This window comes from Prionailurus viverrinus, chromosome A1, assembly GCF_022837055.1.
Source record: "Prionailurus viverrinus isolate Anna chromosome A1, UM_Priviv_1.0, whole genome shotgun sequence".
NCBI classification, from domain to species: domain Eukaryota; kingdom Metazoa; phylum Chordata; class Mammalia; order Carnivora; family Felidae; genus Prionailurus; species Prionailurus viverrinus.
In genome coordinates this window covers 64,038,034-64,061,081 of record NC_062561.1, presented here as the reverse complement: position 1 = coordinate 64,061,081, position 23,048 = coordinate 64,038,034, and the positions used below count along the sequence as shown (strand labels likewise).

At 39.5% G+C, this 23,048-nt stretch overlaps 1 protein-coding gene across 1 annotated transcript in view; it reads right to left on the bottom strand.

Annotated features, from left to right (window-relative positions):
- The window catches only part of GPC5 (glypican 5), a 683,554-nt gene extending 666,982 nt beyond the window's left edge, over window positions 1-16,572 (bottom strand). Inside the window, exon 1 of the mRNA XM_047855862.1 lies at window positions 16,161-16,572. Within this exon, the coding sequence (XP_047711818.1) occupies window positions 16,161-16,326 (166 nt within the window). The 5' untranslated portion in view covers window positions 16,327-16,572. The remainder of the gene's footprint in view (window positions 1-16,160) is intronic.
- Window positions 16,573-23,048: the final 6,476 nt, after the last annotated feature.

The following is a 23,048-nucleotide window of genomic DNA, read 5'->3' as shown; positions in this document are numbered from 1 at the left end:
CAGCCCCCAGCTGAGCACAGACCTGGTGTTCCCTCTCAGCCATACCTCTGTGCTTCTGTTTTCCCCCTAATTTTACTCAAGGTTATCTACTATTGCTGGCACTTTGTGTACTTTGTTTTGGGGTACATTCATACATAAAGTGATAACTCAAATATACGTATTTTGGAGGCTGCAGGCACGTCAGGCTATAGTTTGCTTTTTCCTTTCATAAATGCTGTAAGTCATTTGTCCTAATGTTGATTGGATAGCCTTCCTCTCCCGGTTTAAGTGCCCACATGGTTATCCATAATTTATCATTCAATAGATATTAACAGACATTTACATTACCTGCAAGTTTTTTCTGTGCAATGAAAATATACATATATAATATATTATATATATATTATAATATATATATTATATATATATATATATATTTAAATATAGCCAATTAGTTTGTAGGAATACTTTCCTATAAATTGGAATTGCCAGCCAAAGGGCAACCAAAATTCAAATTTTGAGTGATAACTGCAGAATTCGCCCTGAATGTACAGCCAGTCTTCATCAGTCTTCCTGCTCAGTATTTGTAGATGAGAGTACTCTATTTCCTCCAATCACAGGAGCATTAGATGTCACTATTTTTAATTTTGACAATGTGATATTCATAAGAAATTAGTTTTCCTTTGTTAATGTTGAGCTCAAGCATCACCCATATCCTTATTAGTCATTTATATCATTTGAATTTCCTCTTTATGTTCTTTTTTCATTTCCCTGGAAATATTAGTGTCTTTGTTACCAATTCATAAGAGCTCATTTGTGATTAAGGATGCTAACCTTTCTGTAGCTGTGCATTAGAAATTAAATGCCATAGGTTTTTTTTTACCCCATTTATTTCCCTATGATGTTTATTTTTTTATTACACACACAGGTTATATATTCAAATGTAATGTTTATTTCTTTTTTTTTTTTAAGAAAGGCAAAGGGAAATCACAGAAGGATTTAACACAAGAAATAAAGATGAGGGGCACCTGGGTGACTCAGTCAGTTAAGCATCTGATTCTTGATTTTGGCTCCGGTCAGGATCTCATGGTTTGTGAGATTGAGCCCCGCATTAGGCTCTGCCCAGAGCCTGTTTGGGATTCTCTCTCTCCCTCTGTCTCTCTCTGTCTCTCTGCCTCTCCCCCACTCACTCAGACCCTTTCTCTTTCTCTCTCAAAATAAATAAAGTAAAACAAACAAACAAACAAACAAACAAACAAAAACCTAAAGATCAGATTTGAGTTTTAGTGGGAAATCAGTTGGAAAGCAATTGGGAAGTGGACTGCTATGAACCAGGAGCCAATGTCAGCCAACTGGGTGATCCAGACATGAAAAGGCACTAGATAAAAGCACGGTAGTGGCCACAAGGGTGGGTAGAGAAATTATAGGGGCATTTGTGAAGGAGAATCTAGAGAATCTGGCAACTGGTTGAGTTGGTGGACTGGGCTGGAATTTAAAAAATTAAGTGTTAATATGGGGTGTTAGCAATTCAGTCACATTTCTAACTGAACCCTAAAGAGTTCAGCACCACCAACATTCCTCATAAAAGAGGTGAAGGGAGGGAAAGAAACAATTAATAAAAGCCTGATCACAAGGCAACTGGATGTGAGCGGAGAAATCATCACTGATTGGAACTTCCAAAAACATTTATAAATTAACTCCAGAACAGATTTATGTTTCTACATGTTTTAATTACAAATCAAATATCCTCTGAAAGCTCTAGGCTTAAATATTTAAAGTATATAAAGTTTTGTCATACAGGATCCTGTAAGGAGATAGATTGGTAATGTCAAATAGGATTATTTAAGAAAATATGTGTAAAGGGGAGGGTACAGGAAGACTGTAAGAGATACTGCGATTCTCCCTAGCTAGTAACTGTGGAGAAGCTGGTACTGCCTCTTAGGGGGCAGGACAATAACGTTATTTGCCAGAATCCCAAGAGAGTTATGAGCTGTGTGCTTAGATAAAGGGACGCAGGCAGTCTGCAGTGACTCTGCAAGGTGAGACGGCCACAGCCCACCTGCCGGGTGTCTCCCCAGGCATTCCTTCCCACGGACTGCCAGAGGCAAGAATTCGTCCAGACACAAAGCAGAGTGGGGCGTCTACCTGAAGGGCAGACACATGCCAGCACACTGTACCTTTGTGTCTTTCACATGGCAGAAAACTTACGCCCAACACAGGGACACACAAAGACCCACCGGAACTACGACAAGACAAGCAAAAACGTGATAAAACGCAGCAAAGAATGAACTCCTACTTACTTGTTGAAGTCAATTATATATGGTAGAAACTACCCCTGTTCACATTCACTCAGCATACATCCAGGAAAAGTACTTTCCTCTTAATCTTAATTCAATTAATTTAAATGACAATGGTTTGTAAAAGACTAGTCTTTTGCTCTTAAACTACATCACAGGAATAAACCCGATTTCACTGTAGGATTAAAGTATAAATAATAATTTATTAGCTAAAATAAGGAAGGAAAACATAGACTATGTCTCCAAGAATACAGGATTAATACTATGAGCATGAGTGAGGGCAGAAAAATATTTGACGGTTTGGTATTTTATTACCATGAAGAGAAAGGGATTTCTATTATGATTTCTTTGCCTGTTCCCTGATCCAGCCTAAAGAATTACTTAAATGTCTCAAAAAAGAATATCTGTAATAAAATTAACTATGTAGCATTTTGTACAGACTAGTACTGTTTAGTTTTTTCCCCATACCATGTGGCCCTCAAAACCCACTGAAAGGGAAGGAAAACCATTTTCTGAGAAGTTGAGTTGTTTGCTAAAGGTCCCATAGCTAATAAGTGATAGAGTCAAGACTAATTTATTTCAAAACTGAAAGTTCATTGTTATTCACTAAAATATGTGACAGTAATATGGGATAAATTATAAGTTAAAATGTCTGTTTTTTCCTGTTTGTTTTTTCCATGCCAACATTTCAATGCTTTGTCATACCAACTATTTTTCCTTGTTTTGCATTAAGACATCTCCAAAGATGAGTAGAATATTAAATAGCTAATAACCTGAAGCTTATTTGTGCCCCTAAACTTATAAAAGTAAAAAGAAGAGGTGCCTGGGTGGTTCAGTTGGTTAAGGTGGTTCAACTTTTAATTTCGGCTCAGGTCATGATCTCAGTGTTCAGGAAATTGAGCCCACAATCTGTGCTGATGGTGCAGAGCCTGCTTGAGATTCTCTCTCTCCCTCTCTCTCTGCCCCTCCCCCAAACTCACTTTCTCTCTCTCTCTCCTAAAATAAATAAACACCTTTTTTAAGTAAAATGTAGTTTTGTTTTGTAACTAAAGCTCTTAACTATACAAAAGGTATCCTCATACCTTTTACCTGACAAATAGCTCATGAATTCCTCACTCTTTCAATGTTATTCCTATTTCCTTTACCTTTTAAGTTGATTAAAAAAAAAAAAAAAAACTTTGTTAAAAATGACTTTTCCCCCCAGAGTGGAATGTATTCTAAGCCTGGTGAGAACAGACCGTTAATCTCTTCATTTTATTGACCTACTTCAGTTTCAGCTCATTAAACACAGACATTTTCAATGATCAAAAGAAAATGAGCCAAATGTAACTTGCTACAACCTTACTAAATAAGAGAGTTGTTCAAAAAGTAAATAAATCTGAATAGGTAATTTAATATTGACCATATTCCATTTAAAGAATATATATGTAATGAACAAGGACATTCAGAAATAATGTTTACATTCCTTTGATCAACTGAAGGCAAAGTCTGTGCGTGTTATCGGACTCCTTCTCAGTTCTTACCCTCTCCCAAAAAGAATATTGAAGAAATTGTGAACTAACGTCCCTTGAAACTGTAAGACAAAGAAAAGAAAAGCCTATGAGCTCTAAAAAGATAGCTGCAAAGATTAATTATATTGCCTATAAAGATTTATAAAAGCTAACATAAATGTGGTTATCACAGCACAGAAGGAGAAGAAAATTAGTAATTCAAACCCATTACCCTAATAAGAGTAATAAACAAATTATAAAACAAGAAATGTTTACTAGGTTCTAAATATGACTGCATTTGAAACATATTTAAGTTCACAGCTGAACCATACCAAAATGTGCATGTCTCATTAGCAATGACTTAAATAATCCTTCTATTTAGGTACAATTTCCTAATACCTCTTGTGACACATCCTAAATAAATAACGAACTACACTTGATACAGAAAAAAAATTTTTTTTCTAAGATAGTAAAAGGGATCTAACGACTAGGTATTTCTAAAACAGGAATTGTTGGAAATACTTTGGAGACAGATTATACCTGCTACCATATATGGTTTTGTGGTTTAGCAGCAATTATTCGTTTGCTTGTTCTGAAAGGTTATGGTCTCTCTACTTGGTCTGCATGGAGTCTGGACCCCAAGCTGGGATCTTTTAATAAACAATCTTCCCAGCTCAGGAATAATTCCACAGACAGGTGAGATGTGCTTTACTGCCAACATGGAATTAACAAGGGTGGGAGGGTGGGAGATAGAAAAACTGAAATCATTTTCTAGTTCCTTACTATTAATTCCTCACAGAAAGGAAAACAAACAAACAAAAAAACAGAAAAAAAGAAAGAAAAAGAAATTAAATGAAACACAAACCAACCAATCCAGAGTCAAATATAAATTATATTTCGGCACATTTATTTTTCTCCATTCTCCCAAAAATAGATGAGTTAACGCTCTAAGTCAGATCAGTCACTGTCTACATGATATAAAAACTGCGTAAATTAATCCCTTAAATATTAAATAATCTTCCTTTCTTTGCAGGACATTTGAGGAAACCTTCTTCTGGACATTTGTTTGGCAATCATTTACTCTGTTTTCAAAAATGTTGGATAATGCAAATAAAAACTCCTTTAAATTTAAATTTAAAAGGGCTGGGTCACTTTATAGAAAGTTATGGCAGAGGTACATAAGAAAATATTAACTCCTCGAAAATAACTTAATCAACAACCCAACTGAGCCCAGGTCAGTATATTTTTTAAAAACTTCACCTTCTACATTTCTCATTCTATTAACATTAAGCATAGAACACGTAAGTAAACACAATGAATTGAGTCTGGTATGTAAGTACACATATGAGATTAATTCTACAAGTCAAAATTTATTTATGAATTCTAGGCTAATCACAGAACATTAAGATACATCAATCACAGATCTCACTCTCAAATAGCCTATAGTCTAGCAGAGGAATATACTTAAAATTGGTATTACTGCTTTGAGTCCCTCTCTTACATTAGAAATAACTAAGTATTGATCTGTACATGGTGTGTTTGAGGATTTCAGGGCTGATTGATTCAAAGGCAGGACCTCCAGATGATAGTAGTAGACACTGAGTGGCACTTTGAATCTCTGCATGTGAAGGGATGTCCCTCACAGTACAAGACTTCCAGAGACAGCAGAGCGGGGCTACCACCCAGAAGCAGAAGGGGGCAAGGGAACTCCCAGGAGAGAGGGGAACAGGAGAAGGGGCTCACATAGCTCTGTGATACTACACAGCAGCAAATGGGAAGTCTCTGAGTCAGAGAGTTTCAAAGGGCAGCAGTGGCTTGGGGTCTGTTACAGCCCCCGAGTTTATTTTAGCTGTGGCTAGCAGATGTTGGGTGCAGTTTTGTGGAGTATGCAAAACAAGCAAGCTCTAATGGACTAAAAATATGCTTATCTGAGCTCTATTTAAAGCAAATGGATATGTAAAATTTTGAGTTTGGCACTGGAGGGCCTTGGGCTGATGGTTCCAATCTGATGTGATGAAGTAAAAAACACAGGGGTCAATCTTTAACCCATTTACACAACACCAGAAAACTTCATAAAATCATTATATAGAGATAGCAGAATCTTGGATGGACTGACCATCCATCTGTGGACTGACTTCTAGAGTTTAACTTAAGAATCAGACAGGTTTGAGGCACCTGGGTGGCTCAGTCAAGTAAGCATGTGACTCTTGATTTCGGCTCAGGTCATGATCTCACAGGTTGTGGGATCGAGCCCCAAGTCCAACTCTGTGCTCACAGCATGGAGCCTGCTTGGGATTCTTCCCCTCTCTCTCTCTCTCTTTTTCTCTCTCCCGCCCCAAAAATAAATAAATAAACGTAAAGAAGAAAAAAGAATAAGAGAGGTTCAAAGGATGTAGCGATTTATTCAACAACTATTTCAATTCTTGTTCCATGTCAGGCACTGTTCTAGGCACCAGATATTCTTCACTGAATAAGACACCCAACAGTACTGGCTATATATGGCTACATCATTTACCGGGCCCCTGCAAAATTAGAATACAGGAGCCTTTGTTCAAACTTCAAGATGGCAAGAGCAGAACATTGAACCAAGCAGGGGGCCCTTCTGAGAGCGGGACCCTGTGTGACTGCAAAGGTCAGATGCCCATGAACCTGGCCTCGGTAGACATGTTCTCTATTCTCATCACACACACAACCTAGTGGTGACAGAGCAACAGTACAGAATAAAGAAAAAATATATAGCACCATGAAAGAAACAAAAGGATTTCTACAATAATAACTGGGGGAACATAGTTCAGTGAACCTTGAGAAAAACCTCTCCAAAGAGTTGACTTTTCAGCAGAAACCTGAACCGGCCAGCTATATAACATATGTGCGTGAAGAAGCCATAGGTTGGACAGTTTATTCCAATGGTTCTCAACTAGGATGATTTTGCCTTCCGTGGGACATTTGGCAATGTCTAGAAACATTTTGGAGTGTCACAACTTGTGGGGAGAGGGGGAGGACGTTGCTACTGGCATCTAGAGGGTGAAGGTCAGGGAAACTTCTAAACAACCCACAACATACAGGACTGTCCCCAATTCCCCACACAACAAAGAATTATCCAGCCCCAAATGTTAGGGGTGTTGACAATGAACAACCTTAATTAGAATGAATGTAGATGATATACAAAGCCATAAGGGGGTAAGAGTTTGTCACATTTACTTTTCATGTCTTTAGCCATGTGACTTTATGGTGGTGAATATCGGAAACCTATATTTACAACAAGGGAGAGTTCAATTTATGGTACAGTGCAATACTATACTGTCACTAAAAAAAGTACATATTTAGAAAGATGTTTAAGGGCATGGGAAGTACTGATATGCTTACAATGGTAACTAAGAAAAATAAAGTGATTCTACATTCTTTCAAAAAATATTTATACAATGGGGCACCTCGGATGAGTGTGGAGTACAGGTCATGATCTCGAGGTTTGTGAGTTTGAGCCCCACATAGAGCTCACTGCTGTCATCATGGAGCCTGCTTCAGATCCTCTGTCCCCTTCCCTCTCTGCTCCCCCCACCTTGCACCCTCTCAAAAATAAATAAGTAGATAAACATTTACAAAAATCTCTTAAAAATATTTATATCCAGAGCAGATGGCTGATGAGGGTGTTTAAAAGGGTAATACAAAAGGTTATCGGTGGTTATTTCTGGAGGGCAAATTTTGCTCTCTATGTATTTTTCAGTATTTTGAATTTTCAAGAGAATGTGCATTCTTTCATAAAAACATGAAAGTGCAAAATCTCATTCTCTCTCTATAAAAGTGCATTATACATTCAACTTACTTAACGGCCATATGTGAACTTGATATGGCTAATCAAAGACCTAGAGGGGATTATGCTAAGTGAAATAAGTCAGAGAAAGACAAACACTATATGATTTCAAATATATGTGAAATTTAAAAAACAAAACAAACAGACAAAACAAACAGAATGCAGACTCGTGCATATAGGAAACAAACTGTTGGTTACAAGAGTGGGGAGGAGTTGGGGGATGGATGAAAGAGATAAAGGGGATTCAGATTCTTCAGCTATAAAATAAATAAGTCATGGGGATGTAATGTACAACATAGGGAATACAGTCAATACTACTGTAATAATTTTGTATGGTCACAGATGGTAACTAGACTTATTGTGGGGATCATTTCATAATATATAAAAATACCAAATCACTATGATGTACACCTGAAACTAACAGGATATTGTGTGTCAGTTATAGTTCAATAAAAAAGTGGGGTGCCTGGGTGGCTCAGTCAATTGAGCATCTGACTTCAGCTCAGGTCACGATCTCACAGTTTGTGAGTACGAGCCCCCCCGTTGGGCTCTGTGTTGACAGCCTGGAGCCTGCTTCAGATTCTGTGTCTCCCTCTCTCTCTGCCCCTCCCCTACTCACATTCTTTCTTTCTCTCTCTCAAAAATGAATAGACATTTTAAAAAATTAAAATTAAAAAATTTAAATATTTAAATTAATTTTTAAAAGAAACAATAAGTGTTGGCAAGGATGTGGAGAAAAAGGAGCCCTCCTACACTATTGGTGGGAATGCAAACTGGTGCAGCCTCAATGGAAAACAGTGTGGTGGTTCCCCAAAAAATAAAAAATAGAACTATCTATGATCCAGTAATTGCACTACTGGGTATTTACCCAAAGAATACAAAAATACTACTCAAAGGGATATGTCATCCCTATGTTTATTACAGCATTATTTACAAGAGCCAAACTATGGAAGCCTAAGTGTTCATCAACAGATGAATGGATAAGAAGTGGTGTATATATATAGGGAATGCATGTGTATGTGTGTGTGTGTGCGTGTAATACACACACACACACACACACACACACACACACACACAATGGAATATTATTCAGCCAAAAAAATGAATGAAATCTTACCATTTGCAACAACATGGATGGAGCTACAGGGTATTATGCTAAGTGAAATAAGCAAGTCAGAGAAAGACAAATACCATATGATTTCCCTCTTATGTGGAATTTAAGAAACAAAGGAGCAAAGGAAAAAAAAGAGAGAGAAACCAAGAAACAAACTCTTTTTTTTTTTTTTTTTTTTTTTTTTAGAGAGACAGGGTACAGGAGAGGGAGCAAAGGGAGAGACAGAGAATCCCAACAAGCTCCATACTCAGCACAGAGCCCAACATGGGGCTTGATCCCACAACCCTGGGATCATGACCTGAGCCAAAATCAAGAGTCAGATGCTCAACCAACTGAGCCACCCATGAGATCCAGACTCTTAACTATAAAGAACAAACTGATGGTTACCAAAGGGGAGGTGGGGACTAAGAGAACACTATCTTGGTGAACGCTGAGTAATACATGGAATTGTTGAATTGCTACATTGTACATCTGAAACTAATACAACACTGTATGTTAACTACATTGGAATAAAAATAAAATAAATAATTTTAAAAGAATAGAATATAATAACTTTTTTAAAAAGCTGTCCTATCGGGGCACCTGGGTGGCTCAGTCGGTTAAGTGTTCAACTCTTGGGGCACCTGGGTGGCTCAGTCGGTTGGGCGTCCGACTTCGGCTCAGGTCATGATCTCACGGTCAGTGAGTTCGAGTCTCGCGTCGGGCTCTGTGCTGACCGCTCAGAGCCTGGAGCCTGTTTCAGATTCTGTGTCTCCCTCTCTCTCTGACCCTCCCCCGTTCATGCTCTGTCTCTCTCTGTCTCAAAAATAAATAAACGTTAAAAAAATTTTTTTTTTTTTAAAAAGTGTTCAACCCTTGATTTTAGCTCAGGTCATGATTTTTTTTTAATTTTTTTTTAAATGTTTATTTATTTTTGAGACAGAGAGAGATAGAGCATGAACAGGGGAGGGGCAGAGAGAGAGGGAGACACAGAATCTGAAACGGGCTCCAGGCTCTGAGCTGTCAGCACAGAGCCCGACGCGGGGCTCGAACTCACGGACCGTGAGATCATGACCTGAGCCGAAGTCGGACGCCTAACCGACTGAGCCACCCAGGGGTCTTAGCTCAGGTCATGATCTTGCACTTCATGAGTTCAAACCACTATCTTCAGAGTCAGCTTGGGATTCTCTCTCTCTGCCCCTCCCCCTGCTTGCATGCTCACTCTCTCTAAATAAATAAATAAATAAATAAACTTTAAAAAAAAAAAAGCCGTCCTATTTATTGTGATTCATAGAAGAATGACTAATCAATTTAGGATGGTTTTAACAGAGACATTAGTGAAATTTGAAATTTCTAAAGCTGAAAAGAGGAAGAACTGAGGACACAATTGCTATTGTCTTTTCTTCTAGCTGAAGGTCAGGTTTTTACAAGAGAAAGGTAGATATGGAAAATGACTATTCTCTACTAAAAGTAAAGCTATTGTTACTTAACCAAGTAGGTCAGATATCACACCCACAGACAATCTGTTGCAATGAAGGATATGACCAAAGTCTCTCATGGCCCCATTTTTACCAAAACAGGTTTATGGTTTCTTCAAGTTATACTGAGAGGCCGCTGATTTATGCATCATTTCTGCTTAGGAGAGGCATCTGCTGGAATTTTCCTTTTGGTGTTATACCAGTTAATAACAAAAACAAATGTTATAGACTTAGAAGGTGCTTTTATCAAACATAGAAAGTAAATTACACACACACACACACACACACACACACACACACACACACACAAGATAAAAATCCATATTCCAGAAAGTCTTGACAAGCTGGAAAGTGGATGGGGGAGGATAGAAAAATTATAAAATGTTATTCTTAAGTTCTCCAAACTGAGCCCCTCCTAAAGCCAATTATACAAATACAGGATGTTGGACACTTGGCAGAAAGGAACTTAAAATGTGGCAGGAAGGATGGGGACACACACAACACTCATATTTTCTGGTAAGAGGACTATGACGAACAACGGTGTGATTAGCACAATTCAAGCCCCTAGTGCACAGTCATTCTCTGTGGCCTTAAAGTAGAAACTCAGACTCACTGTCCTACCATTATGCTTCACTAAAGGCCCAGATAAACATGAAACACATGATTCTCATGACCATCAAAGCATACGCTAGATTTTGCAGAGGAGAAAGTGACAAGCCGCCCTAACACTTGAACTAAGTTCATGTTTACAAGCCAACACAGACAACATGAACAGAATCACCCCGCAGTGATGAGACAGGACCACCTGAGACCTGTGGTGGAGAAGCAGAGACACAGGGACACTCTGCAGCCTCACAAATGACTGAACATCCCCCTCTTTTGATCAACAAGACTGCTGCTTCTTCAATCATGGCGACTACCCCCACCTTCATCTTCCCAACGCCTAAGCAAGTTATCAAGACACCCAATTCCTGAACTGCCCCGCTCCATTAAACCATCCATGAGATCACCCAGCACAAGCTCAAATCTTAGAAAAAGCCCCTTCCTGTCTGCCCTTTACCCATGACACCCACGATTCCTACAATGAGTGATAGTCCTTGCTGCAGCAAGCAAAATGAGCCAAATTTGTTTGAGTACAGGGTGGTTTCTGGTGGGTTTTGGTGAATGGGCTTCAACACGGGGCAATCCTGATATTAATAATCTGCCCCAACATCAGAGCCTGGGTTCCTTCTATGGCTTGGGAAATCTTATCAACACAACTATGTTGTTCAAGCAGCAAAAAAAGGTTAAATTCATGAGAAACAAGTCTTAATTTCAGATTACTGTCCATGAATGACTATGGCCACCAGCCATCTAGTATATAAATCCTTAAACCATCCTGTGTCCACTACTTCACCTCCCTGAATACAGACAGCAGAGCCGTGGCCGTGGTAGTGGAGGCCGTGGCTGTGGGGTGCTGCAGCCAGCAGTAGCACAGTTTTGTTTCCTAGACTTTCCATTAGTTCATGGAAATATATAGATACAAATACAGATATATAGATACATAGATATAGATATGTTTTCCATAACATAATAAAAATCATTTCAGATAGGTTTCTTTCTTAGAGCTTCCATTAGCTCATGAGAAGAAACAAGAGAGTCACTATAATCTAATAAATACCATTTTGAATAGAAATATATTTCCTAGGGTGCCCGGGTGGCTCAGTCCATTAGGTGTCTGGCTCTTGAGTTCAGTTCTGGTCCTGATCTCACCAATGGAGCCCTGCTGCTTGGGATTCTCTCTCCCTCTCTCTCTCTCTGCCCCTCCCCCAGCCACATGTGTGCTAGTGTGTCCTCTCTCTCTCTCTCTCTCTCAAAATAAATACGTAAACTTAAAAAAAATAAGCATAGGGGCGCCTGGGTGGCGCAGTCGGTTAAGCGTCCGACTTCAGCCAGGTCACGATCTCGCGGTCCGGGAGTTGGAGCCCCGCGTCGGGCTCTGGGCTGATGGCTCAGAGCCTGGAGCCTGTTTCCGATTCTGTGTCTCCCTCTCTCTCTGCCCCTCCCCCGTTCATGCTCTGTCTCTCTCTGTCCCCAAAATAAATAAACGTTGAAAAAAAAAATTTTTTTTTAAAAAATAAGCATAGATATAAAATAGCTGAATAATCTTATTTAAAAAACAAAGGTATTTCCCAATTTTAGAAATACTCATTTGTGGCCAAAAAAAAAAAACCTAGTTAATATAAAAAACATCTTCTGTTACATAGAGATCTAAAACTAAAATTTCACCCTTAAAGCCCAAGTCTAGTTAAAATCATGACACTAAATTAAAAAACTGTAGTGACAACAACACATTTTGTGAGCACTTCCTATGTGCCTTGTGCTATCTTATACACACACACACACACACACACACACACTATTTCATTCCGTGTATGCAACAACTCTTCAAGAACTAAGATTCCCAGGGCACCGGGGTGGTTCAGTCAGCTAAGCGTCAGACTCATGATTTCGGCTCAGGTCATGATCTCAAAGTTCATGGGATTAAGCCCCAAGTCGGGCTCTGCACTGACAGTGCTGAGCTTGCTTGGGACTCTCTCTGCCCCTCCCCTACTCACGCTCACTCTCTCTCAAAATAAATAAATAAACATTAAAAAAAAAAAACAAACTAAGATTCCCATCTTGTAGATGACAAAACAGAGGTTCAAGGATAGGCAATTAACCTAGGCCCACCACTACACGTGGGAGATCCAAGTTTTGAAACCCAATGTCTATAATTCCAAACTCTGAGGTTACCAGGTAGATTGTTTCTCTTGCGTGTGAAAAGGAATCAACACTGTGCCTGAAACAATTATAAGACTAAATCATGATGAAAGCAGTTTAAAAAATAAAACTACACAGCACTAAAGTGTCCTGTAGCATTAAATTTTCATTTTGCCACATCAAGTTTATTTTTATTATCCCATTTATAACCAAAAGTTACGAAGAAAAAGTTCTTTCACAAACTACTCCTTGTACCAATGAACATCCACTGTTCAAAAACCAGTTCGTATATAAATTACCTGAAGGTAGTCTTGGATTTTTTTATAAGCTTCTCCTTTCTGAAATACCTTCTTAAAACGGGGAAATAATGCAAGTGTGAACAATGCATGTGGGAAGAGAATTTCAATGTAAAAGCATTATCCCTCCTCCCCAGTAAATAAAATGAAAACCAAAGGACCTTTAAAAGACACTTTCACTAAGTTTGTTGTTTTTTTTTCTGAATAAAATAAACAAGAGCAAAGGGCACCTTGACTACTACTTAGGAAATAAAATCAGAACACAGGGAAATCTGTAATTCTAATCACATTTACATCTTCTCTCCTTTTTTACATTTCTCATCCAACATCCTTAGGAGCTCAATAGGCTTAAAAGAATTGGAGCAGAGTAAAGAACAAAGGTGAGGAGAATCTGAGAAACAACTTGAATGGCTGTTCTCACCATTTTAATAATTTCAAATTGGGTAACATAGTTTTCAGAAGATGTAAAAGTCGCAAATATAGGAAGAAACTAAAAAGTTGTTCTACCTGCTATTATTATAAAAATGGCATTTGGGCTAGACATCTCAGGAATTAACCACTTGTGGACAGTAAATGAAGAAAGCACTAAAAAAAGATTAACTTTCAAAAAAAACGAGTATCAAATTGAAATGTACCAGCTTTAGTGAGTGAAAGCCCATGTGCCAAATAAATACATTTATTACAAGGAATATTAACATTTGTATTCTTACATGGAAATGACTACTTACATTAACTATTGTTTTCTCTTGAGCTTGAGGACGCTGTTAGAAAATCGGATACCCAGCTGTTATACTCAATCACGCTAAACATTACAGATCATACATAAATACAAAAATAAGGAAAAGCAGTTATGAAGCATGTAGTACGTGTGCTTTACTCAGTTTGGGAATGAGTTTGTTATAGCGGGAGAGAAGTAGCAATGTCAAAAGAAATAGTTTAATATTTCATTTACCTATTCAAATAAAACAATGGCTAACAATTTGGAGACCAGAATGGTTTTAATCAAGATGATTCTAATTCAAAATAATACTTTCATATGACTTTTTCTTAATGCAATTATGAAAGGAATTTAGCCCTTCTTCCCGCCAGCAACACTGATGTCCCCAAGAGTGTAACCCTGAACAGCCCCCGGCATCTGTACTGCTAGGATTCCTCCATCTCATTAAGCCACAGATGAAGAAATGTACTAGCAATGGGGAAACAATCCAGAATGGCTCAGAAAAGAAGGTGCTTGCCATCCTGGCTCTTTTTTTTGGAAACTTCCTCTTCAAAAGACATGAAATACACAAAGTTCTAGGAATGTAACAGCTAATCAATGTGTTGCATTCAGCAGGTACCAGGAATACTGAGATATTAAGAAGGGCGGTGAAATCAAGGCCTTTACTGGGGAGCTGTCAACGTTTCCTGAACATACCAGCCAAAATTAAGGCATTTGGGGAACAAAATCTAATAATGCAGGTGACGGTTTCATAAGCTCAATGTCTTCACCCTATCCCCCTCCACCAACACAAAGACCCACTTCAGCGGTATTAGCTACTGATACCTGAGGTTTAGCTTTTTTTTTTTTTTTAATAAGAAGAATGCACTGAAATACGAGAATGGGCTTATAAGGGGGTACTATTGTTTGAGGAAAGAACTGCCCTAAGCTGAGAATATCAACTATTTTGTTTCAAGTAGTATAGAAAAAGCACCTTGTACTGAACAGGCATTCAAAAAATACTTGAAATATTTCAAATATAAAAGACTGGTCATGTAAACTAAAATGGACTTAGGGTTCCCCAATGCCCAGATTTTCCTTGCAGGATGAGGGGAGAACTGAGTTCACAAACAGCAAAGCAATAAAGCAAAATAGTTACAGTTCCATCCATAGCGCTAAGAGCAAGTCGCTTCACCCTGAAAACATAGCCAGGGGACGTATTTTAGAACCAAGCATCCTCCATAAATTCTTTATTCAACCCATAAACTCAACGGCACTCGTCTGCGTCTTGCCTTCATAGGCAGGGTGCATTGCTACAGTAAAATCGTAGCTTCAGACACCTACTATTGCATTTGACAGCTAAGACCTGATCTTCCAAACCAAAGGTAAACTGGAAATCCCAGCAGCAGAAGGAAATCTGCGCGGTACGGGTGGGGAGCAGGGGGTAAAGGTGCAGGCAAACAGCCTTACAAGAAGCAGACTCTACACTGGCTACACTCAAGGTATTCTTTCCTCTTCAATCTCTGGTATGTGTCTCATCCATGTTTAGTGACTTCCCGATACATTCAGTTTTGATCGCCTGTTGCCGTCACATCTTTCAGGCGTCGACACTACCCAGTCGTCTGAGAGACACACTGGGTACTTAGTGCAGGTTCCCCCAAGGAGGGCTCGGTGCCAGGGCACAGAGGCAGCTAAGGGTCACGCCAGTGCAGGTGTGCAGGGTCCGAGTCCTAATTAAAGAGGAGACGGCTGCCCTTCTCAATGTCCCATACTCCAGCAAAGGAGAAGAACACCGGTTTGTATTTTTAGTAGCAACTTGGAGCGACCAAGCCAACTTGGTCCACCGGAGACAGCAGCAAACCGAGGCCCCCCGGCGGGGCAGTGGTGAAATTCCCACTCGGAACAGAAGCGCAGGCCGGGCTGCCCCAGCTTTGCTGACCTCTCGCAACGCACCAGCAGAGACTACTGGAACCAGCGCGGGCGGCAAACGCCCAGAGCCCAGCTTAGCCGCAGGCGTAGTCTGGGTGTCCCCGCAGCTGCGCTGCGCTGCGCTGCGCTCGGGATGTTCACGCCGAGCTTACCACCCCCTCGCCCCTCCCCGAGGCCTCCCCCGGATTCACCTTGCCCGGCCGGAGTGCCTGAAAGGTCATCTTCCCACGAAGTGCCACCCCCAGAGGCTGAGGAGCGCGGGCTCTGAGCTCAGGACGCCCCCGGCCCTCGCCCCGGCGCGCCGCCCAGCGCTGGCGCGCCGCCCAGAGCCTGCCCGCCGCGCCTTACCTGCCCGCGGCGAATCCGGCAGCCCCTTGACAGCTCCCACCAGGCGCCACTGGAAAAGTTTCCTAACTTCTTCGCAGCTCTGCACGCCCTCGCTCCGAGTAGACCCAACGAGAGCCAGAAGGAGGAGACAGCAACATCCCGCGCGCCAGGTCTGTGCATCCATCATCAGTGTCCTAGTCGCCCCTTCCCACGTAGTGGACCCAACTGTCCCCGCGCGCCTTGCGTTGCAGGCGCTGGAAAACGCTCGGCGGTCGCGGTTCTCAAAAGGTGCAATCTGGCGGCAGAGGTTCCGGGACTGTTCTGGGACACCGGCTTCACCTGGTGGCACTTGGCTTTCTCCGGAGGAGCTCGGAGGCTGAGATACGAGTTCTCGAGCAGAGCGCCGCCAGGTCTCCCTATCCGGCGGGAGAGAGTTGGCGCTGCACCACTGAGGAAAACGCCTGAAGCCCACAGAGCCCGCGAGCATCTGGCTCCGGCCGCCGCCGGGGTTGCCGCGGGCTCAACCAGGAGCAGCCAACCTGAGACGCGCTCGCCTGCCGCGCTCTGCGGGAAAGCCCCGCCCCTGCACGTTCCGCCCCGCCCCAGGTTCCGCCCCACGCCCCGCCCCCTGCGCGCGGCCGCAGGCCGCACCCGCCTTTCCTCTGTCAATGCCGGCCCACTCGGGGCCGACCTCAGAGCGGAGCTGCCTGGAGCAAGGAAGCAAATAAAACGAAACGCGGGCCGTGTTCTCCCAGGCCTTTCCATGGAACAACGGTCTGATGAAAAAAAGAGCGAATGTGGGAAGAGGCTCAGAGAAGATAAGAAATGAGGAACACCAACTGGAAGTACGATGAAATATTTGACTATAAGTCAAGGTCTTCAGTACATGGGAATTTGTATCGAAATTGCGCAAAATGGGATCTAGGTACAGTACAAAAGGCAAAAACTTTACAGTTGAGATCCCATTGAAGACTTGATAGCATTTATAGGGTTTTAAGAGTGTACATGAGAATTGGTTTATGTTACTACTTTAGAACATTTTTCTGTAACATTAGCTATGATTCTCTGAAAGAATTTAGAAGTCGTAAGAATTACATTCAGACCTTATCAGGTTTTATCATCACAGTAAAGTCCAGTTTATTCTCTCATCAACCTTTAGCATCGTATTTTACTTCATTACTTTGTATCCATATGGGCCCTCTGCGCTTTATCATTTCTGGAATTGTTTTAAAACATTTTTCAAAGAACTTCTAAGATAAGAGTGCTTAGGGGAGATTCTAAAAAGAAAGATAGAAAAATGAAGACTTTAAGTGATTTAAAAATGACAAAGGAATTTTGTCAATTTACAACTTACAGAAAGAATGCATTAGAAAGCAGAAACCAATGGGTCATGTGCATTTTCTGAATGTGATTGACTCAGTGCTAAGCCTGTGAGTGACAAGTGTCTCTTCATCTACAAGCATCTGAAGGTGGTACTCCTCCAGTTAAACAAAACTACTTAAAAGCATCAGGCAGGGGGGACTATGAATGCCTCTGCCACTTAAAGGGAATTTAATCTCAAATTTGAACCCTTGCCAAGAAATAGAGATGAATAATTTTAAGCAGTAGTTAAGTGTCATGGGACTTTTAATGACCATTTGATATCAAAGGCAGCACTTTCAAGCAGTAGATTGCTTGCTTTAAAACCATTCCAGGGAAATGGCTGAAATACTTCTTCAGTAAAATAGTGCTCACTTGGCTTTTGACATCAATTGCATGAATAGTAGTTTTTTGTGTGTTTTTTGGAGAAGCTCTCTTAATAGATGAGAATTGAAAAAAAAAATAGCTGCTTTTAAATTCAAGGACTTCAAGCAAAGCTTTATATATGTATCCTGAGTGGGGCAGGGGGAGAACTTCCCCATGAATTCCTTCGTCTCTAGACACCAAGCATGGAAAGGTGGCTTGGAAGTCAGCTATATATGTATCTACGAGAAGAACAAGAAGAATGACCATGAGGACGTGTATAGTGGGTGACAGACAATATTCTCAGGGCTTTTTATGGATACCAATTCATTCATTGACTCTTTAGGACAACCCTGTAAAAAAACTGTAAAGTAGTTACTATTTTTGTTGTTTTACAGGTGAGGAAACAGAGAGGTGAAGTGGCTTGTCTTAGGCCAACATGGCTGTTAAGGAGCAGAGCCAGGAGTCAAACAGGGAATACAGAACAGGTGCTATTAACCTCAGACTCTCGGCTACTCAGTGCCAAAGAACCTATTGGGTTACATTCAGTAACACCAAAGACAGTTTCCTAATTTATCAGATTTTGCAGTAATAATTATATATAATTTTCATCTATGGAATTTTATTCTACTAGAATTCCTTCTGTGTCAATATAAAGGTAATAAATCCCCAGGTTTTTCCAAAACTTCTTTTTTCCCTACCAAGGTCTCTCCTTGATAGATTTGATCATCATAGAGCATTAGCATTAAAAGAATTCTTAGCGATTACCTGGTCCAATTCACTCACTTGGAATTTCTAAAACAATTTGTCTTGCAAGGGTAAAATCGCAAACACAACTGAGAATTATTGATGGTTCAGTGAAAACTAATCAACTAACAAATATTGAACACATATTAAATGTAAAAAAATAAACCACTGTGCATAATAGGGATTATAGAGACATGCAAGCAAGTTCTCTGTGTTTTTACCATTTATTTCAACAAAACAAGTAGGTGAGAAGTGATATAGAGAAATGGAGTAGGGGCTAACGAGAAAATAAATATATTTAATCCATATTAAATGTGCCCAATTACAAAAAAATAAATATTTGTTTCTACTTCTTACTCCCTATTGCCACCACAGTGGCTAAGCCAAGTGGCTTCAAAGGGTTTTCCTAGCAGTATCCTTATGCCAGGCGCTCAAACAGTATGTGCTGGCTCTGCTGTGAAGCTTTCAGGATGAGTTTCCTTCTTCTGACTAGAATGCAATGCCAAAAAAAAAAAAAAAAGAATGCAATGCCAAAGTGCCTTTTCTATGAACATTCTAGAACAACCTCTACATACCGTACTAAAACTAATCTTGTTCAATTTACCTCTAAATATTACGGATGAAGCTAGAGAGGAATTTCCATATTTTGATAGTGATAATGTCTCGTTTTTCAAAAGTTATTCAATTAACATTTATCGAATGCCTCTTATCTAATAGGCATATGTTTTGCTTTTGAAAGACCAATAAATACCATTAGACAGGAGAATCTTTAAATGGTCATTATGGAAAACACACCTTTGTATCTTCTAAATGCAAAGCTTCTAAGTAGCCATTTAAAATGTGTCAAGACCTTGTCAAGAGAAATGAAGAACCTCAAGTGTGATTTAGGTGATAATATCACAATACCCTCAGCCCTGACTACTGCTTTAGGCTAAGACTGGCCACTGGTTAGCTCACCTCCAGAAGCTGGTTGGGGTGACTTATATACCTCAATATATCAATAATAATCATATCACATATATATATCAATAATATATGATATCATATATATCATATATATCATATATATCATATATATCATATATATGTATATATGTATATATATGTATATGTATACACATATGTATACATATACATATACATATGTATATACATATACATATATACATATACATATACATACGTATATGTATATGTATATATGTATATATATGATATATATATCATATATATATCATATATATCATATATATCATATATATATCATATATATCAATAATAATAGCTAATACTTATTAAGCGCTTACAGGTATTATTTCATTCAACATTTCAACCACCCCATGAGATAGTTACGTTACGTTACTAATAGGGAAACAGAAGTACAAAGAGATTAAATAACCTTCCAGAAGCCACAGATCTGATAAGAGCCCAAATGTAAGGCAGGTATGCCAAGTTCTGCACTCCCTTAGCCATTACACCCTATTGCCTCTGACAAAACAGGTTCCTGTTTCTGGCTCCTTGACTCAACCTACCATATAAGGCACTGGTACTTAATGCTGTTCCTTGTGTACAGCCAGCTTGATCTCATCTTTATAGAGGTCCAGAGACCCAAAAGTGGCTCTGACACTGACCCCAAAAGCGCCTTCCTCAGTAGATGGCTGAGGTACTACTTGCTCCTCCTTTGTTCCTCCACGAAACTTTCAGTCATGAGAATGGTATTGTCAGGACTAAAATTTCATGTGTTGCCTTGACATCTTTGAGCCTTGTAGGGTCCCAAAGGCTTAGATATGAGTTCTGCTGTTGCCAGATATGATCTCCCCACCCACCACCAGCAAGAAAGGCTCTGACCCTGGCTAACTCCCCGTCAGCCAGACCAGCTCCATCCCACCTTATCTTCAACCTAACAGATCTCCCTTTGTCCTTCCTGGAGAACCAAAGGTCACCTCACCCTCCTGTCTGTCAAGCCTGCCTCCCACAGGTTCACTCTGCTCTCAGGTACAACTTCTGGGGCCCTGAGTGCTTTGTGGTGTTCTCTTCCCCTGGACTATGAGTATATGTGACTAATAAGGTGCTGTGAATCTTACCTGTCCATTGTCACGTGTTGGACAATCTCAAAGTACGGGCTCAATAGGAGGTGGTTAGAACAAGAAAATCCCGATACATGTGCTTTCACTTAGGTATTGCCAAACAATCCTGACTTTTTTTCTTGCCCTACCTTCTACCTCTCCCAAATGAAGGCCCTATTCCCCTAGCTGCCCCGCTAAAGGAAGCCAAATTGGAGGTCAGTAAGGAATTTCTGCTGCCAAGTAACCAGAAGGAAATTGAAGGATTCTCCCCAACGCCTTCCCCGTTTCAGAGCAATGATTGAGAAAAAGCTGCCTGCAAGAGATTCTCATAACAGAGTACGAAATTCCATAAAATACCCAAAACCAGACACTACATTGAGATTTACATGGAAATCAGAAACACATTTTCCAGCAAAGTCTTTCTAAAATATGTATTTACTGCTAATGTATATTTCCAATTTGAAAATTCTCATCTTCTAATCACATTTGTTCATGATTTTGAAATACATTAGATGCACTTACAGCATTATCTCCTAGTAATTATGCTTTAAGGCAAAAACAACATACCTCTTTCACAAAAGGCATTATATAAATAAATTATTCCTGTATGGGAATTCTAAAGTATTTTAAACTGTATTTAATGTTATAGGTTTTGTCTCAATTTCTGATGAATGACATTTTATTTCTTTATTTTAGAGAATTTAGTGAGAAATAAAAATATTAGTTGCTTTCTAAACAAGAATGAAAGTACTAGTAAAGACACTAAGAAGCCAGGAACACTCGATGAGTTTATTAAACCAAATTCCTTTAAATAACTTTCTTCTAGTCTATATTCAAGAATATGAAAACAGTGCCCTTCAGAGTTGTGATATATAGTAAATCTGTAAATTATAAGACATTATAATGAAAATAGGTACAGTACACATTTCTCTCATCTTCAGATTTATATTTTGCACCATTCAAAACAGCCCCAACTATTTGTGGTTTCCAAATAGAGCAAAACTCACATTCAAAGTTCAATCCCACCATTAATTAAACCAATACTTAAGGAAAGGCAATCGCGTGAACAAATAAATTCAGTTGTTACCTGTATGGAATATATAACATTCCTGCTTAAATAATGTTTTCGGGAATTGCAAAACAAAAACCCCAACTTTAGACCCGTCTATTGCTGGTTGCTTAACGTGAGAAGTGGCCACAAGTGTTTATCTGCCTGGTTAGCAGCCTTGTGAGGTCACAGAGCCTGCACGCTTGCCTCCACCCTCTAGGCACTGAGTACACATTCTGCGTTTCCTGCACCTTTAGTGAATGAACCTGCCTCTGTAAGTGTGACATTCTCCTGTGTCCTGCATTAATTTGATCAGAATTCTTTGATTATTTTTTAAGCAGCAGTCAACCTTTTAACTTCAACTTAGTTGCTAAATTTCTATATTATTTTCAAGGTGGCAAATATCACCATAGGATGGAATAGCATCAACAAACATTTTGAAAACCAGGTTATAACTTCCCAACTAAAATTATGTATAGATCATTGTATCGTCAAGCATTTGACTTTCAATAACTCTCCGACGTCTGTTTCACTTCTTATTTACTTTTCTATGACAAAAATGTGAGGTGGATAGCTTTAAATTTTAATGTTGCCACCAAATTAATTATTTAATCAAGAGTTAAAGAATTATTTTCTTAATTGTTTTCCTACAACTTTTGATATTACAATATCTTAAATATTAATACCTTTAGATCAGATGAATTTTTAAAATTATTTTCTTTTTAATTATTTCTTAAGTTTATTTATTTTGAGAGAGAGAGAACGCAATTGGGAAAGGGGCAGAGAGAGAGAGAGAGAGAGAGAGAATCTCAAGCAGACTCTGCACCACCAGCTCAGAGCCTGATGTGGGGCTCAAACTCACCAACAGTGAGATGATGCCCTGAGCTGAGGTTGGACGCTCAACCAATTAAGCCATCCAAGTGCCCCCTGATCAGATGAATTTTAATAGTATGTATCAAATATTCTCCAGAATGATTATTCATCATTTGTATCATCTTGGGCAAGTTGTTAAATCACTCTGACACTTTCTTTCCTTATTATGTAAAATGCGGGGAAAGTATAACTATGTTATGATGTTATTGAGAGGGTTAACTGAGATAACACATGTGAAGTGTTATGTACAATTCTTAGTTCATATCATCACTCAGTAAATAGACATTATTATTCTTCTCCATTGGAAAAATGTTCATCACTAATTCCTGATCTATTAGTTACATCTTAGATGTAATTAGCATAATAAATCTGCTCCTCTGAATTAAACAACGATTCAAAGCTAAAATCTTTTGCCCTCTCTGTATTCATTGTATGGTTTCTTCATATTATTTA